The sequence below is a fragment of the Crocuta crocuta genome, unplaced genomic scaffold (genome assembly GCF_008692635.1).
Source record: "Crocuta crocuta isolate KB4526 unplaced genomic scaffold, BGI_CrCroc_1.0 scaffold431, whole genome shotgun sequence".
NCBI lineage: Eukaryota > Metazoa > Chordata > Mammalia > Carnivora > Hyaenidae > Crocuta > Crocuta crocuta.
The window spans coordinates 3,656,339-3,674,195 of NW_027528859.1; the positions used below are offsets into that span (position 1 = coordinate 3,656,339).

Consider the following 17,857-nt stretch of genomic DNA (forward strand, 5'->3'; position numbering starts at 1 on the left):
AATCCTTGGTTTCTCACAAGTACCCAGCATCAGGTACAATTATATGCTAAGTGGCGTTCATACAAGCAGGGAGCTGTGGGCGGGAGCACAGGGCCTGCTGAGCTGGTTCCATGCCCAGAAGCAAAGCCTTGATCCAGTGGCCAGAGGGCAGCCACCCTCCCCTGCCTTCTAGAACATGTCCAGGAGAGTAAGGCTGGCAGAAAGCCCAGTTGCTTAGGGCCCCACAACGAAAACTGTGATGTTTTTCTTGCTGTTCTGTGTACCTTATCATTTGTAGTTGAAAGTCAAATATCTGGGAAAGCAGAGACTGAGGTAAATCACATTTATGTGTGGAAATGGGCATACCTCTTCTCATGCTAGGCCTTTAGAGGGCCAGGTTTTGGGTCAGCCTAGTCAGGATTAAGCTGGTTCTGGTTTTGTTGTTATGATTACCCTCAGCATTCTTCATGTTCTTCTTTACCGTGTGCTGGCCTTTTCCTGTGCTTTTAGGGTCTTCTCTTTGCTCCTTAGAGAGTGGCTGTCTCCATGGCCTCACCCCTCCCAGCAGATTGCAGTCACTTGTGGCTCTGGGCTGGTGTGTCCCAGTTTGTCCTTAGTCTTAGGCAGCTGCTGTGTCCATGGGTCTTGAAAGTAGGCCCTTTCCAGTGGTCCTGCCTCACCCCCAGCATTAGGGGGGCTCTAAATATCTGGGCCCGAGATGGGGTTTTCTCTTTCCCTTCCATGACGGGGTCTACCGCCCTCCTCCCCCGCTGCTGAAGGCTTGTTCTACAGGGAAGTTAGGGAGAAGACTCAAAGAGGGGCTTAGTGCTTTCCTTACATTGAATGGCTGCTCTCCTTGTGCCCTACACCTCTGCCCTGCGGGAGGCTGTTTGTCCCCAGTCTCTTGTCCTATCCCCATTCTTTCCCCCTGAGCACTTCACGAGGTCCCCGGAGAAGTAGACATACCTACTCCCAGGGCTCCTGCACTCTCGCACTGGTTCACACTTGGCCTTCAACAACGCGCTGAACCCTGTAGCTGAATTCTTACCGGTTCATGTGGCACCATGTGCAGTGGGGCAGGCAGGTGCTCCCCTCTCGTCTCCTAGGAGGTGCCTGCTTTCCTTGGGTTTCAGGCTTGTTGGCCATCGTGCAGTCTCAGTTCTCCGATGGTTCAAGAAAGGCTGTGTTTTTGTGCAGTATCTGATTCTGTTCTTGTGTGGGATCAGTGACTTCTCTGGCCAGCGCTCTCCATCCTAAACAGACACTTCCCTTCTACCTTATTCTTCTGGACTGCTATTTTAATGTAATCTGTTGTTTACTAGTAGCGCACAGTTTACCCCGATGTAATATGTTTTTACTATTAATACATAATTGCTTAGAACAATACAAATATATTCTGAATCTTTAATATACCTATTAAGTATGAAAAGAAAATGTAAATGGCAGTCATCCCCTTAAATAAGCTTGGTGCTGGGTTGTAGTACCTTGTTTAAAAGCTTCCTTGTGCCAGTACTTTTTTAAAAAATTTTTAATGTTTTATTTCTGAGAGAGAGAGACAGCGTGAGCAGGGGAGGGTCAGAGAGAGAGGGAGATACAGAATCCGAAGCAGGCTCCAGGCTCTAAGCTAGCTGTCAGCACAGAGCCCGATGCAGGGCTTGAACCCACGAACCATGAGATCATGACCTAAGCCGAAGTCGGATGCTTAACCAACTGAGCCACCCAGGCGCCCCTATACCAGTACTTCTAATTGTTCCCTTAAAACTCCAAACTAAGGAGCACCCCAGGATAATACACCCAAGAAAGATTCAGAATGGACGAGAATAGGCCTTTGTCTTACAAAGTGAAAGGGAAGGTGGAGGGGTTATCCTCAGGTGCTTTCTCAAGCAGGTGAAATTTTATTTTATTTTATTAAACTTTATTTTGAGAGAGAATGAGCATGAGCAGGGGAGGGGCAGAGAGAGAGGGAGAGAGAGAATCCCAACAGGCTCTGGGCTGTCAGTGCAGAGCCAGACACAGGGCTCGATCTCATGAACCGTAAGATCATTACCTGAGCTGAAATCAAGAGTCAGATGCTTAACAGAACCGCCCAGGCACCCCTCAGGCAGGTGAATTTTAGCAAAGACGCATGTGGACCTTGGTTCCATTCATTGTTAGCTGTGCCCTGGGAACCTGGAGAGACCTCTGGGTAACCCCAGTGCATGCAGTTTAAAGACCACTAAATCCCAGCTTCTCTGTGGGTCCTTTCCATCCAGTCAGCCAGTCGTTCTGTTCACAAGTTGTGACCATGGGACACGGGGCCGAGCTTTGGTCCAGGTTTTATTAACGAGCTGCTGTGGTTGGGGTAAGGAGGCTTCAGGGCAGGGCCAGGTGGGGCACAGAGCTTCTCAGCACCCAGGAGCACACCAGGTGGGAAGAGGCCATCCTTGCCTGCTGCTGGCACAGCAGGGGGGAGCAGATGGTAAGGGAAGGACTCAGGCGGGTTTTTTAAAAGGGTTTTTCTTTTTAAAAACCTGGGACAAGAAAACAAATGGCTTTCTCCTTTCTGCCTAGATTGTCATGCTCAGGAATGACATTCACCGCTGCAGAGCGTCAGGCATCTTCCTTCGCTTGGAGGGCGGAGGCTTGATCGCAGGCAACAACATTTACCACAATGCGGAGGCGGGCGTGGACATCCGGAAAAAGTCCAACCCACTCATACTGGTTGGTACTTTTCTCTGTCTTCATGCTCTTTTCAGAGTGGCTCTCGGTTCTAAAGCCTTTTCTGAGATTATTTAAGTAAATGTTGCTATCTTGAATTTATATTGCTTCCTGTTTGCAAGTGGTTTTTGCCCTTTTCTCTGTGTGTCCTTGTGACTGTGTGTCTCTTTCTTCACATAATTGGAATGGCTTTGAATAAGTCACCTCCCTGCAGTCTCCTTGTTAGGAAAAAAGAGGACTGGATAGGAAATGTTATGGAGTACTTCCTCAGCCCTGATAGGCTCTGGTTTGCTTTGAGTTTGATAAGAATAAAGATATGATATATGCCCTACAAGACACCTGGCTCAAAACTAAAACCCCACGGTAGATCATTCTTCACTATAAAAAGGGCATTTAGAAATTTAGTTCTTTTTCTTTATATATATGTTTGCTTATTTTTGAGAGAGACAGAGTGTGAGTGGGGGAGGGGCAGAGAAAGAGGGAGATACAGAATCCAAAGCAGGCTGCAGGCTCTGAGCTGTCAGCACAGAGCCTGACTGTGGGGCTAGAACCCAAAAACTGTGAGGTCATGACCTGAGCCAAAGTCCAGCACTTAACCGACTGAGCCACTCAGGTGCCCCGAGGATATTTAGTTCTGAAGATTATTTGTCTCACGAATATTGTGAAACCACGTGAATTTGATTTTACAGCAACGTGAAAGCCACTTGAAATGGTAGAAGATAGGACCAGTGACACAAGAGCCCAGCCCCTTGTTCTGCTCAGGCCTTCCCTGAGAGACACATATCCCAGGAACTAGGGAATGTCCCAGACTTCTTATGGCCTTGAAAAAATAATATCTGCCCTTATCATAGTGCCTATCACTTTGTATATATTTACCTGTGGTTTAATCTTTACACAACCCTGTGTGATAGAATTATTATTATTCCATTTTATGGATGATGACATTGAGGCACAAAGAGACACTAAGGATGTTGCCCCAAATCATACAATTAGTGACAGAGCTGGAACTTGAATCCAGGCAGTCCTGACTCTGGGTCGATGTTCTTAACCCATTATATTAGACTGTCCTTGGGACGCCTGGGCAGCTGAGTCGGTTGAGGGTCCCGACTTCGGCTCAGGTCACAATCTCACAGTTCATGAGTTCGAAACCCACACTGGGCTCACTACTATCAGCACAGAGCCTGCTTCGGATCCTCTGTCCCCCGTCCCTACCCCCACCCCATGCACGCGCGCTCTTTCTCTCACTCTCTCTCTCAAAAATAAATAAACATTTAAAAAAATGTTTAATAAGACCACCCTTGCCAATGCAGAGGAGGGAAAGTTCCTAACTCCTATTTAAAGAGACATGCCTATACTCTAGTTTCTCTTCAGATCGTATAAATCTTTCGCCTTTTCGAGAGACTTGCCTAGCCAGTGTCCTCTTTCAACGCCTTCCTCTCACTGTGTTTCTGCCTTGCAGCTGGCGTCTGAGGCACGGCCTTGCCTGAGGAAAGAAATTAATGCTACTGTTGCCAGAGAGATGAAAGGAGTTTGCCTTCCCAGGGACAGAGGGGACAGGCCAGCGTAGCAGGTGGAGGGACAGAGGGCGTTATGTTTCTGTCCTGGCTTCATGAAAGAGTGTGGGGATGGAAATGCCACTGCTTACGCTTCTCTCTCTGAGCTTTGCGCTTTTCACAGCCGTGTGAAGGACTTGCGTTAGGCGATGGTTGCCCTGGTGAGTCTGCCAGATCCTTCAGGAGAAAATCTGGGAAGTGAGTAAGAATAGGACTGCTTACGGCGTGGAACGTTTTAAAGCAAACTAGAACTTTGCTTCTGTGAAATCGTTTTGGAAGAGAATCCGCGAACTTCCTGGTTCAAGTATAGGAATGTATATAGGCTCTAACTTAACAGAGTGAAACAATTTTATCATCATTTGTTATGATCTGAAAATGTCACTGTGTAAAAGCAGCTCGCTGGGAAGCAGGAGAGCTAGGTTTCAGATCTGGCGCTGCCGCATACTGTGTGGCCCTGGGCCAGCGTCCCCGTGCATAAGAAAAAAGGGTGTTTGTTTGTAGCACGTACAGCTTCTGTGATCTCAGGCCCCGTGGAACAGTCAGGCCCACCAGAGCCGCACCTTCCCACAGGCCTTCCCTCAATGGGAAGTGAGGAGTGGGAGCCCAATGGCTCTCACTCGTCCCTGGAGGTGGCCCGTTGGGACTGCACGTGGCCAGCATTGTCACGTAGTGGGGTGCTGCCCTTCCATGAGATCTGAGCTCCCTGGACCCTGGGCCGTGCGCTGGAGGACTCTGGAGGCTCAGCCGTGCTCAGTGGCATGCCTTGCGGGTGCAGAGCCAGAGGCGGGGCGGCGAGGACTCCTGTCTGTGGGTTCTCACTTACAGCTCTGCAGGTGTGCCACCAGCAGCAGCGTGGCCCGCTCGCTTTGTGGTGTGCCAGGCAGGGCGCTGCAGCGGCGCCTTCTCCACTGTGCCCCCCCGGGCCCTGCTGTGGGCCGGCAGTTGAGCACTCGGCTTCTTACCGGCAGTTCTGATCCACCTTCTGTGGTGTCTCCTGTCCCCTTGCAGTGTAACCAGATCCACCACGGCCTTCGTTCTGGCATTGTCGTCCTTGGCAATGGGAAAGGTGTCATCCGCAACAACCAAATCTTTTCAAATAAGGAGGCTGGCATTTATATCCTGTACCACGGAAATCCAGTCGTGAGGTATGTGTGCTGTCCCTAGACTGCCCTCAGCCATCATCCCTTCTTTCCTCTCTGATCTCTGCTTCCTACACTGCGGCTTCCCTCCATCTGAAAACATTTTTGTTTACTGAAACAACAGTGTAGAAAGCGAAGCAAGCAGAGCCGAGACCCCACCCTGATCTCACTGAGGTAACACAGGCGCTTTCGTTCGCATCCTCTACCAGTTCTACTCGGCAGACGTGGCTGAGCACCTCTAGCAATGATAACAGAGGAGCACCCTGCTCCCCCAGAGCTCACTCTAGCCTGGAGGACACGTGTGACCAGACCTAACTCTAAGATAGACATGGCATAAAGATTTCCACTCACCTGACAACTCTGTTCGGTTGCGAGTGGGTGCCTGAGAGGCTGCGTTAAGGTCCTGGGGCGGGATCTGCCTCCGCACACAGCGTCCCGTGACGGACCAGTGTGCGAGCTGTAGGTGAGAAGGGGCAGCGGCGTTGCTGGGAGCATGGAGCGCCCATCCCAGCTTTCCAAGGAGCAGACTGATAAACACTGCTGAAGCGCTCCCGAGGGAGGCACCCATGCTACTGGGGGCGTGTGGGAAGGCCTCGATACAAAGGGGCATTAGAGGTGTACTTGGAACTATGGGTAGAATGTGGGCTGTCACCGAGATGGGAGTGGGCATTCCTAGTAAAGGAAACAACATGAGCAACGGCAGCAGAGCATGGCAGATTCAGGGGTTGGCTAGCAGTCTCCTGTGGCTTGAGAATCCATCTGACACAAATTGTGATGTTGGTATAAAAATTTTTAATTGGGACTGTCCCAGAAAGTCGTGGGTCCTGTGGCCGCCGCAGCATGATCCATATCCCCGGAGCCTTCCATCTCTGCCGCACAGCACAGTGGAAGGGTGGTGGGAAGAGAGCTCAGGGCCAGAGGAGGAAGCCTTCTGTGGACCCAGCTGAGGAAGGTCATTTATTCTCTCTAGATAATGGGAAATCATTAAAAGTTTTTAAACAGAAGACTCATACACTTATGTCCTGCTTTAGGAAAATAACTGGAACAAATGTGCAGCAAATTATTCTGAAGTGTTTTTTCCCCTAGGTTATTCTAAATGTGCTTTTCCATGTGGTTGCATGGCCTTTATCAGTTTTGGAAAGCTTCAGATCATTCCATTGTTTTGATATTCCCTAACTTTTGAACCAGTCCGATTACCGTTAGGCATCTGTTTTTGACTGTTACAGACAGCTTACTGAAAACCATTAGTGGTCACAGAGTTCTTTCTCCATCTTTGCATTATTACCTTAAGAGTTATGTGTTTATACATGTGCTTGCTATTCATTTAACACACTTTTAAGTGTTTACTCTTTGTGCAAGGGAACAGTGATATAAAAAGTATGTAAGAACAGTCTCTGCTCCGTGGCATTTACAGTCTCATGCTGGAGATGGACACACAAATAGTGCTTCACTAGGTCTTTGTGTAAGTGACAGAGTTACAGAGGAGCTAGCCACAGTTTCAGCTGAGCGAGTCAGGGGAGGACACAAGTTGTGTGTAAAGGATAGGTAGGATTTTGTGGCCGGGTTGATGGCATTCTGGACTTAGGGACAGTGAAATTTGGGATGTGTCTTGGAAAAATGGTAATAAGTGTGGTGTGTCTGCCACGAGCCTCCCAGAAGGTTGAGTAGAGGATCGGCCTACGAAGGCAGGTTGATGCTGGAACACAGAACCTCCAATACCGAGGATGATCTGCAGAATAATGGCTCTCCAGATACATCCACTTCCTAATCCTTGGAACCTGCACGTATGTTCTTTCATGGCAAAAGAGATGTTGCAGAGATGATTAAATTAAGAACCTTCAAGTGGGCAGACCATCATGGATTATCCAGGTAGGCCCCTTACATAAATCATAAAGACCCTTCGAGGGAAGCCAGAGAATCATTTGGGAGGAGGAAATGTGACAATAGAAGCAGAGGGCAGAGTGATGAGGCCGTAGGCCAGGTTGTGCTTTTTTCCTTTATGTTTCTTTGTGATGGAAGGTAGAGATCTAGGGGAGGGCACAATGAATTTTGAGATCCCAGAAGTAGCCTGGATAAGGCAGTCTTTTTGCCAATGAGAGTTTTATAACCTTTTGTGTTTCTCTTTTTGCCTTGGCTTCAAGGAAACACAGGGTTCAAACTGGCTCAAATGCTGTAAACATCCTACCATTGGTTCTTGGAACAATGATCTGTCTGTCAGCTTTTCCTTAGTGTTCCCTGATACCTCTTTTATCTTTGTTTTGCTCTCCCTGTGAACATACGCACACTTGCTTCTCCAAGTGGCCATGGGTCTTTTCTAGAGGTGATTTGTATTAAAAACAGACCAGCTATGCATTTGTTGCTTCGGCACAGTTCTCAGAAATATGAACGCCCTAGCCTAGGGCCTGTGTCTGACCGTGAATTCTAGAAACCCACAGTAACCATCTGCCGACTGAATTATAACCAGATCAAAACAGACTCTTCAGATCTATCTGGGGGCAAAAATTGGGATATCTTTAACAAATGATTTTACTTGTTCAACTCAAATGCACAGCATGGGTGCAGTTGACATTTGGCTTCCCCAGCATCAACATAATTTGCTGGGTTTTCCCCCCAAGGATGTAAACCATTTGAACCCTGCCATAGGAGATAGGAAAACTTAGCCAACTCCTACTCATAATGTTCTGTGGGATGCCAGGCCCTGTGTTAGGCTCTAAAGAGCCAGATGAATATTTGGACCTAAATCCCTCAGCCACATGGTAGGAAGTAGGAGGTTGTCCCCTAAGAGAGGAGGCGGGTGCCCTTCCAGGAAGAAAGGAGGTACCAGCATTCCTATTGGTAAAACGAACAAATAGCGAATGAGTGGCCTCCAGGGATAATCCAATTGTGCTAATGTCCCCATGCGACTGGCTTTGTGTTACCAGGCAGGAAACCAAGGTGCAGAGACTGGAGAGTGATGTATGTCCTTCAACACGCTCAGGTGTCCGGTGCTGCATTCTCAAGGCCTTTCCAGGGCAGTGAGGGCTGCACATGTTTCTCTGAGCGGGAGCACGTTTTCCTCTGTCATCCGTATGCAGCTCAGCCAGCCCACGAGGTTTCACATACACATTCCCTGATATTCTCAAAATCTCCTTTTTAAAAATCTGGTTTTCTTTTTTTAAGGCATGTCATTATTTTATGTTGTCATTCAGGGGATAAGTGATTAAGCTAACAGAAAATAAGGTAAAGGGTAGCTGTTGGATACAAACAGGAGAGTGGGCTCATTACAGGAGAGACTCCGATTCAGGCTTTGGGAACAAATCATGCCCAAATAAGCTTCACACAGCCTCCTAGGAATTCCTGACCAGTTGTTGACTTTTCACCAGTGCACCACGATGACCAGTTTCAAAGTTTGCATGTAAGCGACAGTCAGGAGAGGCCACAGAAACTCGAGTATCATTGTCTTGTACGGCATAGTTACTGATTTAGTTCTGGATCAGGTTGTCTGTAAGGTCACTAAAGACTTATAAACGCCTGGCTTCTAGGACTGCAGGAAGTGCTTTATGCCCCTGTGGGCTTGTGTAGTCTGGGGAAGGCCACAAAGGAAGGTAGTCCCCTTGAGCAGGCATTGGCTTTGACACGTAACAGTGGTCTTATCTACTCTTTTTTTCTTCCCCTTCCATTTTAGCGGGAACCACATTTTCAAGGGCCGTGCAGCGGGCATAGCAGTGAACGAGAATGGCAAAGGCCTCATCACAGGTAGGGGTGGGAAGTGCTCAGAGCCATGGCCAACCAGGCAACCAGCAGCTGACCCAACCTCCCCCACCTTGCCCACTGCCCAGTCCTTCGCCTCGGCAGCCTGGCCACCTTCTGTGTGTGTCACTCACTGTCCCGCACACTGGCCGTGCTAGCCTCAAGGAGAGCCTAACAGGGAGGGAGCGTCCGCTCTTTGCCAGGCCCGCTACTTACAGGATCTCACTGGCTGGCTTACATAACATTGTCAGAAACACTTATGGCCCACACGCTGAATCCCTCCTCTTGGCTTTTGTATGGGCTTCTACCTGTTCTGGAAACCCATCCCCATTTCCCCTCTGCCTGGCCTGCTCAGCCCTTGGATCTCGGCCTATATGTCACTTCCTCAGGGAAGCCTGCCCTGACCTCTCACTGTACACATAAACACTCACTGTACCCAGCAGGCATGCTCTGTAGGATGTCTTAATTTCTCAGGGATCTGTGTGAGGTCAGTCTCCTTTAATAGGAGGCAGTATGTTCTCTAAGACGAAGATCACGTCTGTGTGGTACCTTCCTGTAGCCTCAGCAGAGAGCATAGCCACACCTAGGACATAAAAAGAGGTTGGTCCAGTGAATCCCTCTGACTGAATGCTGCCTTCATTCATCAGACGTTTATTGAACACATGACGTATGCAGGAGCTGGGGATACAGCAGCCCTTGGGTTCCTGCGGTCAGCAACTGACATTTAGGGGACAACAAAAGTGCGTGCGCACACACACACACACACACACACACACACAGAAGAAACGTATCTGTGAGTGATAAGTGCTCTAGAGATGAAATAATTATATATTATTAACTTTGATATATTTACATATATATTTTTATATGTAAGTAATATGTAAAATGTTATATGTATATATAATGATATAATTTACTGGAATTAATTTAAGTGATAGAGGGACTCTGTGGGTATTTAGGATTGTGTGGTCTGGGCAGGCATTTCTAAGAAGGCCAGACCTGAGTGACAGGACACAGCCTGAGAAAAGAACCAGAATTCCATGCAGGGCCACCTACGAAACACAGTCAGCATGCCTGGGGAGCAGGGAGATTCCTGGTTGACTGAGTGTGGGGAAGGAGGGGTATGGGGTGAGATGGGGACACAGAGGCACAAAGGGGCTAGTCACACAGGGTCTCCCGGGCCACTGCACTCCAGTCCCAGGAGACCGAGAGTCTGCCCAGCCATAGTACTGGGGGCCTCAGTATCCCAGCACCAACTCCCCTGAATTCTGACTTTGGCCCACTCCTAGAGCGGTAGTGGAAGAGGAGAGGAAGGCTGTGGTCACTCCAGAGCTGAGGCTGAGAAGGACCAGCTTGTGCCTTCCCAGGCTGGTGGGGGAATGGCTGGATTCTCAGCCCTTCTAGAAACAGCCCCCAGGACAGGCAGCCCTGTCTGGCCTTGGTCCAAGGACTCTAAAGCCAGTTTATTCTTAGTCATTGGTCCTTAAGGCCACTGGGTACAGTGGGTACTGAGAATATGAGAGAGCACAAGATAGATATAAACCTTGCCTTTGAGGAAAGCAGACAGCATTCAAGTCCCTGAAAAGCCAAATACCAAGCAAGATTCAGGATGCTGACTGGTGACAGGGCAAGGCCTCATGTCCTGGTCCAGAAGGCCCTTTCTCTCCGCTGTCCAAGTCCTCATGGCCAGTGTGGGCGGTCCTTGGGTCTTGACCCTCTCTTCTGCCTCTCCACAGAAAATGTTATCCGTGAGAATCAGTGGGGAGGTGTAGACATCCGCCGAGGAGGAGTCCCCGTCCTCAGAAGCAACCTCATCTGCTTCGGCTACTCAGATGGTGTGGTCGTGGGAGATGAAGGCAAAGGACTGATAGAAGGAAACACCATCTATGGTGAGGCGCATGTTCCTGGGGGAATGGGTCTGGGGTCCAGCCCAGCCAGAGAGTCAGGAAGCCCAGGTTCCATCTCCAGCTGTGGGTCCTGAGAAAGTTACGGTCTTCCCCTAGGCCTCAAAGACATCCTGCAGAACAGCGTCGATCTCAGGCCACAGCCACACAGTCCCTCAGAATACAAAAGCCTCTCGTATATCACCTTGTAACCCACAAGATCAGTGAAGCAGAGAGCTTCATCCCCATTTAAAATAGCAAAAGGCAGGAGTTGTGCAAGGACAGAGCCATTTAGGCACTGACGTGGACATCTGACTCCTCTTACCCCTTTCTTTGGATCTAGAGGACTGGAAATAGAATGGGAGAAATAGGATAGTCCAAAAAAGGAAGCTGTTCTCACTCATGCTGTGACTCTGAGCAGAGCCTTACTCTCTGGACCATATCCCTAAAAATAATAATAATCATTATTATTATTATTATTTGCTAGGTGCTTTATATGCGTTATCACGTTTAATTCTCATAGCTGCTTTCTGAGATAGATATGGTTATTTACCCTATTTTAAAGACAAGGAAACCGAGACACAGAGAGGTTTAGTAAGCTGCCGAAGGTGACACAGCTAGGAAGTGATAGGGCTGGGATTCAGACTGAGGCCACCTCCATCTCTATGCAAGAAGGGGTTGGGCTGGGTGAATTCTAAGGACCCTTTGGCACTATTGCTCTGGGCTGTGTGCTCCGGAACTGTGGCCTTGACAGTTCTCTGAGCACTTTTACACGCTATGGAAGGGTTCTGGTTGTGACACTGACCTGACTGTTACCCTCTTGTATGAAGGTGAAGCCTCCAGCCATAAAGCGACTTGTCCAAGGCCCTTAGCGCGCCAGGGACTCTGTCTCCCGGGCCAGTGCCATCTTTGCTTCCCCTCTTGGGGAGACACTGGTTGCTGGCTCACCCACTGCTCAGTGTCCGTGACCAGCCCCTTTCACCGTCCCAGCTAACAAGGGCTGTGGTGTGTGGATGATGTCGTCCAGCCTGCCCCACGTCACCAGCAACCACGTCAGCTACAATGGCCTGTACGGGGTGGCAGTGTTCAGTCAGAAGGAGGGCTCCGGTGAGTTCCCTGGAGGACACGGGGCCCAGGAGAACTTCAGCGAGGACGGGGACGCCATCCTTTGGGAGACGGAGCTGGAGAAGGACGACGACCCGCTGCGCCGGCCCGTCACCATAGCTCTTGTTGAGTCTAACAGTATTAATCACAACGGAGGTGAGTGTCCTCCTGCTCCACACGCTGTCCTCACACTGTTTTAAGGGCCCTTCTCACTTGGTTGGCTACTGTTTTCAGCCACTTACCCAGTACCCCGGACCTCTGGACACCACCTTCCCTGAACATCATCTTTCCTGCCCCCCAACCTCACCTTGCCCACGCTGTTTCTTTTCCCTGAAGTTCCTTTTCCCCCGTCCACACATCCCAAACAACTTGAAGTTCAAAGCCCACTATAAATGCACCCTGCGTCCTTACCCTCTCACCCCACTGGCACTTCCTAGGCACCCGGGACTGGGTATGTTTCTGTGGCTATTTTGTCAGCTCTGACAGGCTATGAACTTGAGGCAGGGAGCTGAATCCCAGTCTGTCGGTGTCCCTGCAGATCCCACACCCAACATACACGTTTCTAATCTGAGACACATTTTCCACATTTTCACGTCTGATGATGTGCATTTGCAATTGATGGCACATGGTGGTTTAATTGGCATTTTTTTCTTGTACAGAGAATTAGAGTGTGTTTTAAATCCACAGGTTGTCTGTGGATGTCTATCTACTGAAAAGCAGATAGATTTTCAGTATTTATTGAATTGGAAAAAAACAACTTACAGAGTTGCTCTAACTCCGGGGCACCCAAACCTGGTGGATGATCAGAGCCCCTGTAGAGGGCTGATGGAGGAAGTCTTGTTAAAAGGAGGCTCCTGGGCACCAGCAGGCTCTTGTCCTGGGGACAGCAGAGTGGGAGCCCACAGAAGATGAGTTCTGTACCCTCCTAGTTCAGGGCTTTCTCCATGTGGCCATGCTGTCCAGGAGGATAGGCAGAGCCACATAAATTCACAGATACTTGGTTTATATTCACCTTCTCCACCAGGCCAGGGGAAACAACAGGCAGGTGGCCCCGAGAGGCTAGAACTTACAGACTCAAATGCTCCCACATGACCCCCATTGTCATCCTCCCCACAACCTCCTCCCGATGCCTCTTGCTCTTATGGTGGGTGCATGTCACCACTGGGAGGCCTCCTCTTCCCCACCCCCCCCTCAGGTCCCTCTGCCGTGCTCTCTTCTTGACCAAGTCATGCAGCTCTAAGCCTGATTTTGTGGGGGGTTTTCCTATAAGCATGTAGTGTCTCTAAGCATATACAACCCCCAAACACCATTTTCTTTCTCAAGTTTCTAACATCATACATACTTAATTTTTCTATTCAAAAATTACAGAATTTCCCTTGTGAAAAAAATTTGCCAAAACAATAGGGAGGCAGATGCCAGCTCAGTACAGGCAGAGAAACACAGAACAGCTGTCCAGCGGGTAGACCTGACTGGAGGCGGAACGGGCAGCCTTACGCAGGGAGTGAGCGCCCCGTCCCAGGTGACAGTATTGTAGGAACAGGCAGCATGGGAGGGCCACGTGGGCAGCTGAGCCGAGGAGCCTTGCATCACCTTTCCCTGTCTGCTGAGGACTTAGTTCAGAAGGAACAGAGTTTCCCTGACGCTCCCGGGTTTCTTCCCACGTGGTTTATCCTCCATCTTGAAGGATGTGACTCCCAAGGGCTGTTCCTAGTATTGCAGCCTCTTCCCCACCTCTCTCCTGGGGTGCACAGTTCCCCCAGGGTTTCTCCTGACTGCTGTTGTCAGGACTGACCCCACTCCCCAACCCTTCCACCCGCAGCCTCAGGACTCTACGTCCAGAGCAGTGAGGCGCTGCATGTCCTCACCAACGTGATCCACGCTAACGGGGACAGAGGCATCACCGTGGCCCAGAGCAGCCAGCTCACCCGTGTGGCCAACAACAGCATCTCCTGCAACCGCCAGAGTGGGGTCAAGGTCGAGGCCCAGTGCAAGGTGGAGCTCCGGGGCAACGGTATCTATGACAACAGAGGCCATGGCATCATCACCAAGGGCGACAGCACCGTGGTCATCGAAAATGACATCATTGGCAACCGGGGCAGCGGGCTGCAGCTACTGCCCAGGTCCGACACAAAGGTGTGTGTGTGTGCGTGTGTACGATGCATGTGCCAGCACAGGGCTCAACCCTAGGACAGCCCTTGCTCCCTCTCTACCAAGAAGCCCAAAGCACCTGGCACTGCAAGGGACATCATTCCTCCCTGCAAACCTAGCCTGGGACACACAGGTGGGACTTCACACAGGAGGGAGGGGCAACATGACCTGAGCCCTGAAGGATGGACAGGAGAGAACCAGCAGAGAGCTAGGAGGGGGGTGCCTCCAGGGGTATCTTTGTGGTCTCCAGGTCAAGCTCAGGGCTATTTTCAGCCCTCCCCTAACAGAACAGTCTCCCCCAGGACCTAGTATGCACTGGGTGCTTCACAAGGAGGGCCTGTGTGCACACTCTTCCTGCATACCTGCAACAGCCTCTCCCCTTGTCTGCCTCAGCCTCGCAGCTGGGCTGTCACTTTCTGTAGGAAGCCTTCCCTGACAACCCCCCTCTCCCCAGGCTGTCTGGGGTACCCCTTGTTCGGACATTGGAGGTGCTGTTGTCCACCCCCACCTCACAGAGCACTTCCCATCTGCTCTGCTGCCCCTCTGTCTCCCCGGAGCTTCCTTTTTATGCAAAGCACTGCATTGGGTACCAGGGTTTCAGTGTTGAGCCAAGCCGACCCAGGCCCCACACTTGTGAAAGTACCATGCCACTGCCTCTCCCACAGCCTCTCCTTGGCTCTGCAGCTGAGCACTGTGGAAACAGAGGACAGGAGTGAGAACACGCTGCTGCCTCAGTCGAATTGCCAATGGTCCTTGCCTCGGGTACAGCCTCCCCTCTCTGCCAGGCCTTTGCACATTATTCCTTCTTCCTGGAACAGCTGTCCCCTGGCCTGCACCTGATAATTTCCTACCACTTACCCATCACCTCCTTCGGGAAGCCTTCCCTGGTTCTCCCACCTGATCTCGATATCCCTTCCCTGAGCTCCCATGGCTCAATGCTGACCTACCTTAGCAACGTCTTACCCCTCAGGTTTTTAACTGGTATTTCGCTTACCTGGCTCCGCAACCAGTCTGGGAGCCCCCGGAGTGTGACGAGCTCTGGCTGTCTCTCCCAGGTGATAAAGAACCGGATCCATTCATTCCGGGCCTACGGCATTGCAGTGCGGGGCCGCGCCAAGGCCCTGGTACAGGAGAACATCATCTTCCAGGGCAAGGCCAGCAAGACGATCTTTCAGCAGATCTCAAACAACCGAGAATGTATCATGCAAAACAACAAGTTCCTGGTGTTCAAGAAAAAGTAAGTGTCTTGGGTCTGCCTAAACCAACCTTCTAGAACCACAGCGAGGTGACTAGAGAAGCCAGGCCCGGTGATACTGGCTGCCCTTGCTCTCTGCGGCCCCGCCAGCTTCTGGCTCTGGTCAGATAAAGGCCTGTGCTTGGATTTGGAGTCGGGCTGGTGCTGAGGACCTGCGCCTGCCTCCTTGGGAGAGAACAGGCTTTAAGAGTCAGGGGTATGTGGTTTCATATCTCTGCTCTGCCAGTTCCTTTGGCATCACCTTGAGTCTTAGTAAAATCCAGTTCACAATGTCTGCTTTGTAGCACCAATTTAAGATGCACTAAGCTCATGTGACCTAGCACCAGATCTGAGGTTTAACAGAACTGTCTATTGCTGCTGCTGTCACTTGTTTTTAATACCTCTGCCTCCGTGTACAACTGCTTCACACTCATCTTCCCCGAACTTCCCGGTCCGTCCCTGCCCCCCATTTCAGTGACCTCACCATCCGCTCTATTCTGGCAGCAAAACCTCTGTGACCAATTTCTCCCTAACATCAGTGTTCAGTCAGTCATTACTAGGGCCTCTGGATTCTGCTTCTGAAATGTTCCTGTATCTGGCACGTCCTCTTCCCAACTGCCATCGCCCCTGCTCACATCTCAACACCCCTCACCCTGACCTGTGACCCCTGTTGCCAGGGTGCTGTTCCACCGGTGAACGCACGGCCTCTGTTCTGTGTGGTTGGTGCTTTGCTGCACTGGTTACACAGGTGGTAACCGCTGCCTCCCCCTGCACTGGTTGTAGCCCTGTCCCACGGCAGCAGCACCCTGGCCTGGTCTGGCTGCACGGCTAGATTCATCTGTCTGGATCAGCTCTGGTCACGTCACTGCCCTGGTCGGAAACCTTTGATGGATTGTCTTTCTCTATAGTAGTGATGTCCATTCCTTTTTTGATTATATACACTCTCAGTAAAAAAAAAATTAAGGAAACCTCATATATGTTTTATATCGTCATAACTCATAAAAAATAGGAATTCTAATCTTTTCTACCCACATGCCAGCAGATCGTATTGTGGACTCCCTGGGGACTGCTGCTCCCTGTCCCTTTGGAGACCCCAGGATCCAGAGAGCATAGACCTGGCAGCCTGACATTACGCATCGTGCAGTGTTGGGTCCTAATTTTCCTGCCCAAGCTTGCTGTCTGCTGCCAAACTCAAATGCTGGCAATTCTTTGAACATACCTTTGTGCTTCTCACTCACCCCACAGTAGCCAGCCCCTCACTATCCACGCCTTTACAGTCCTGCTCCTTACAGAATCATCATAAAAATGCACAGAAGATATTGTTACTGGCATAAGCAACTTAGGATTTGGGGTAAGAGGCGGTTCTTTGTAACTCAAATGACAGCCCTGGCCCTTCAAAATCTCGCTAAGAGCCTGATAGACTGAAAACCTACCATTTTCTGTCCCCTATAGATTTGCAGTTTCCAGGATGTCATTTAAGGCAATCGTACAGTCTTTGGAGCCTGGCTGCTCTCACTTAGCCTAATGCACCTGAGATTTGTCCACGGTGTCTCATGTCATTCCTTCTTTTTGTTGCCAAGTGGCGTTCTGTTGTACAGATGTACCACACTGTTTATCCATTTGTCGGCTGAAGGGTATGTAGTTTCTAGTTTTAGGTGATTACGACTAAAGCTTCCGTACACATGCAGGTCATAGACCTAGGAGGGAAATGAAAGAGAAAAAGTCACTGGCCTTCTCCAGATCCTTACAGAGATGGGGAATTTAAGGCTTACTTATCCAAGGTTACATGCGGAGTTGAAGGCAGAGCTGCAACTAGAACGCAGGGGTTTTGCCCCTTAGCTTCCCGCACGTCCCACCTCACTGACTTGGAGGCACAACCAATACCCAGATGCAAGCACCTGGATCCAGTGATCTGGAACCTAAGGTGAGATGGTGTGGGCACTCAGCAAATGCTCCAGACCCTGAGTTCAGGGACTGTCGTTTTGCACCTCTAGGTCTGATACGTGGCGCCTGGTGAACCCACCAGCACGGCCTCACCTTGAAAGTTCTCTCCGAGGCCCATCTGCAGCCCACAGTGGGCAGAAGGTGACGGCCATGGCGACCAGGATCACCGCCCGCGTGGAAGGTGGTTACCACAGCAATCGCAGCGTCTTCTGCACCATTCTGTAAGGATGGGGAGCCCGGCAGGGGGCGGCTGGGGGGCGGGGCGAAGACTCCAGGAGCAGCAGCCCCATAACCGACCTCAGGCTCGGGCTCTGCCGGCCGTTCTGCCGAGCCAGGAGGTCAGTGCAGCGTCGGGATGGAAGCAGCGGCAGCTGAGGCGCTCTGGGCCCCTCTCGGTCCTCCTGCTCACCGCACCCCGGAGAAAACAGGCTTCCAGGGGACTAAGAA

At 50.5% G+C, this 17,857-nt stretch overlaps 1 protein-coding gene across 1 annotated transcript in view; it reads left to right on the forward strand.

The window, feature by feature from the left end:
• The window catches only part of FBXO10 (F-box protein 10), a 31,647-nt gene extending 14,012 nt beyond the window's left edge, over positions 1 to 17,635 (forward strand). Inside the window, exons 4-11 of the mRNA XM_077756165.1 lie at positions 2,530 to 2,679; positions 5,238 to 5,374; positions 9,033 to 9,103; positions 10,834 to 10,986; positions 11,971 to 12,240; positions 13,904 to 14,217; positions 15,288 to 15,469; positions 17,461 to 17,635. Of these exons, the coding sequence (XP_077612291.1) occupies positions 2,530 to 2,679; positions 5,238 to 5,374; positions 9,033 to 9,103; positions 10,834 to 10,986; positions 11,971 to 12,240; positions 13,904 to 14,217; positions 15,288 to 15,469; positions 17,461 to 17,635 (1,452 nt within the window). The remainder of the gene's footprint in view (positions 1 to 2,529; positions 2,680 to 5,237; positions 5,375 to 9,032; positions 9,104 to 10,833; positions 10,987 to 11,970; positions 12,241 to 13,903; positions 14,218 to 15,287; positions 15,470 to 17,460) is intronic.
• The last annotated feature ends 222 nt before the right edge of the window (positions 17,636 to 17,857 follow it).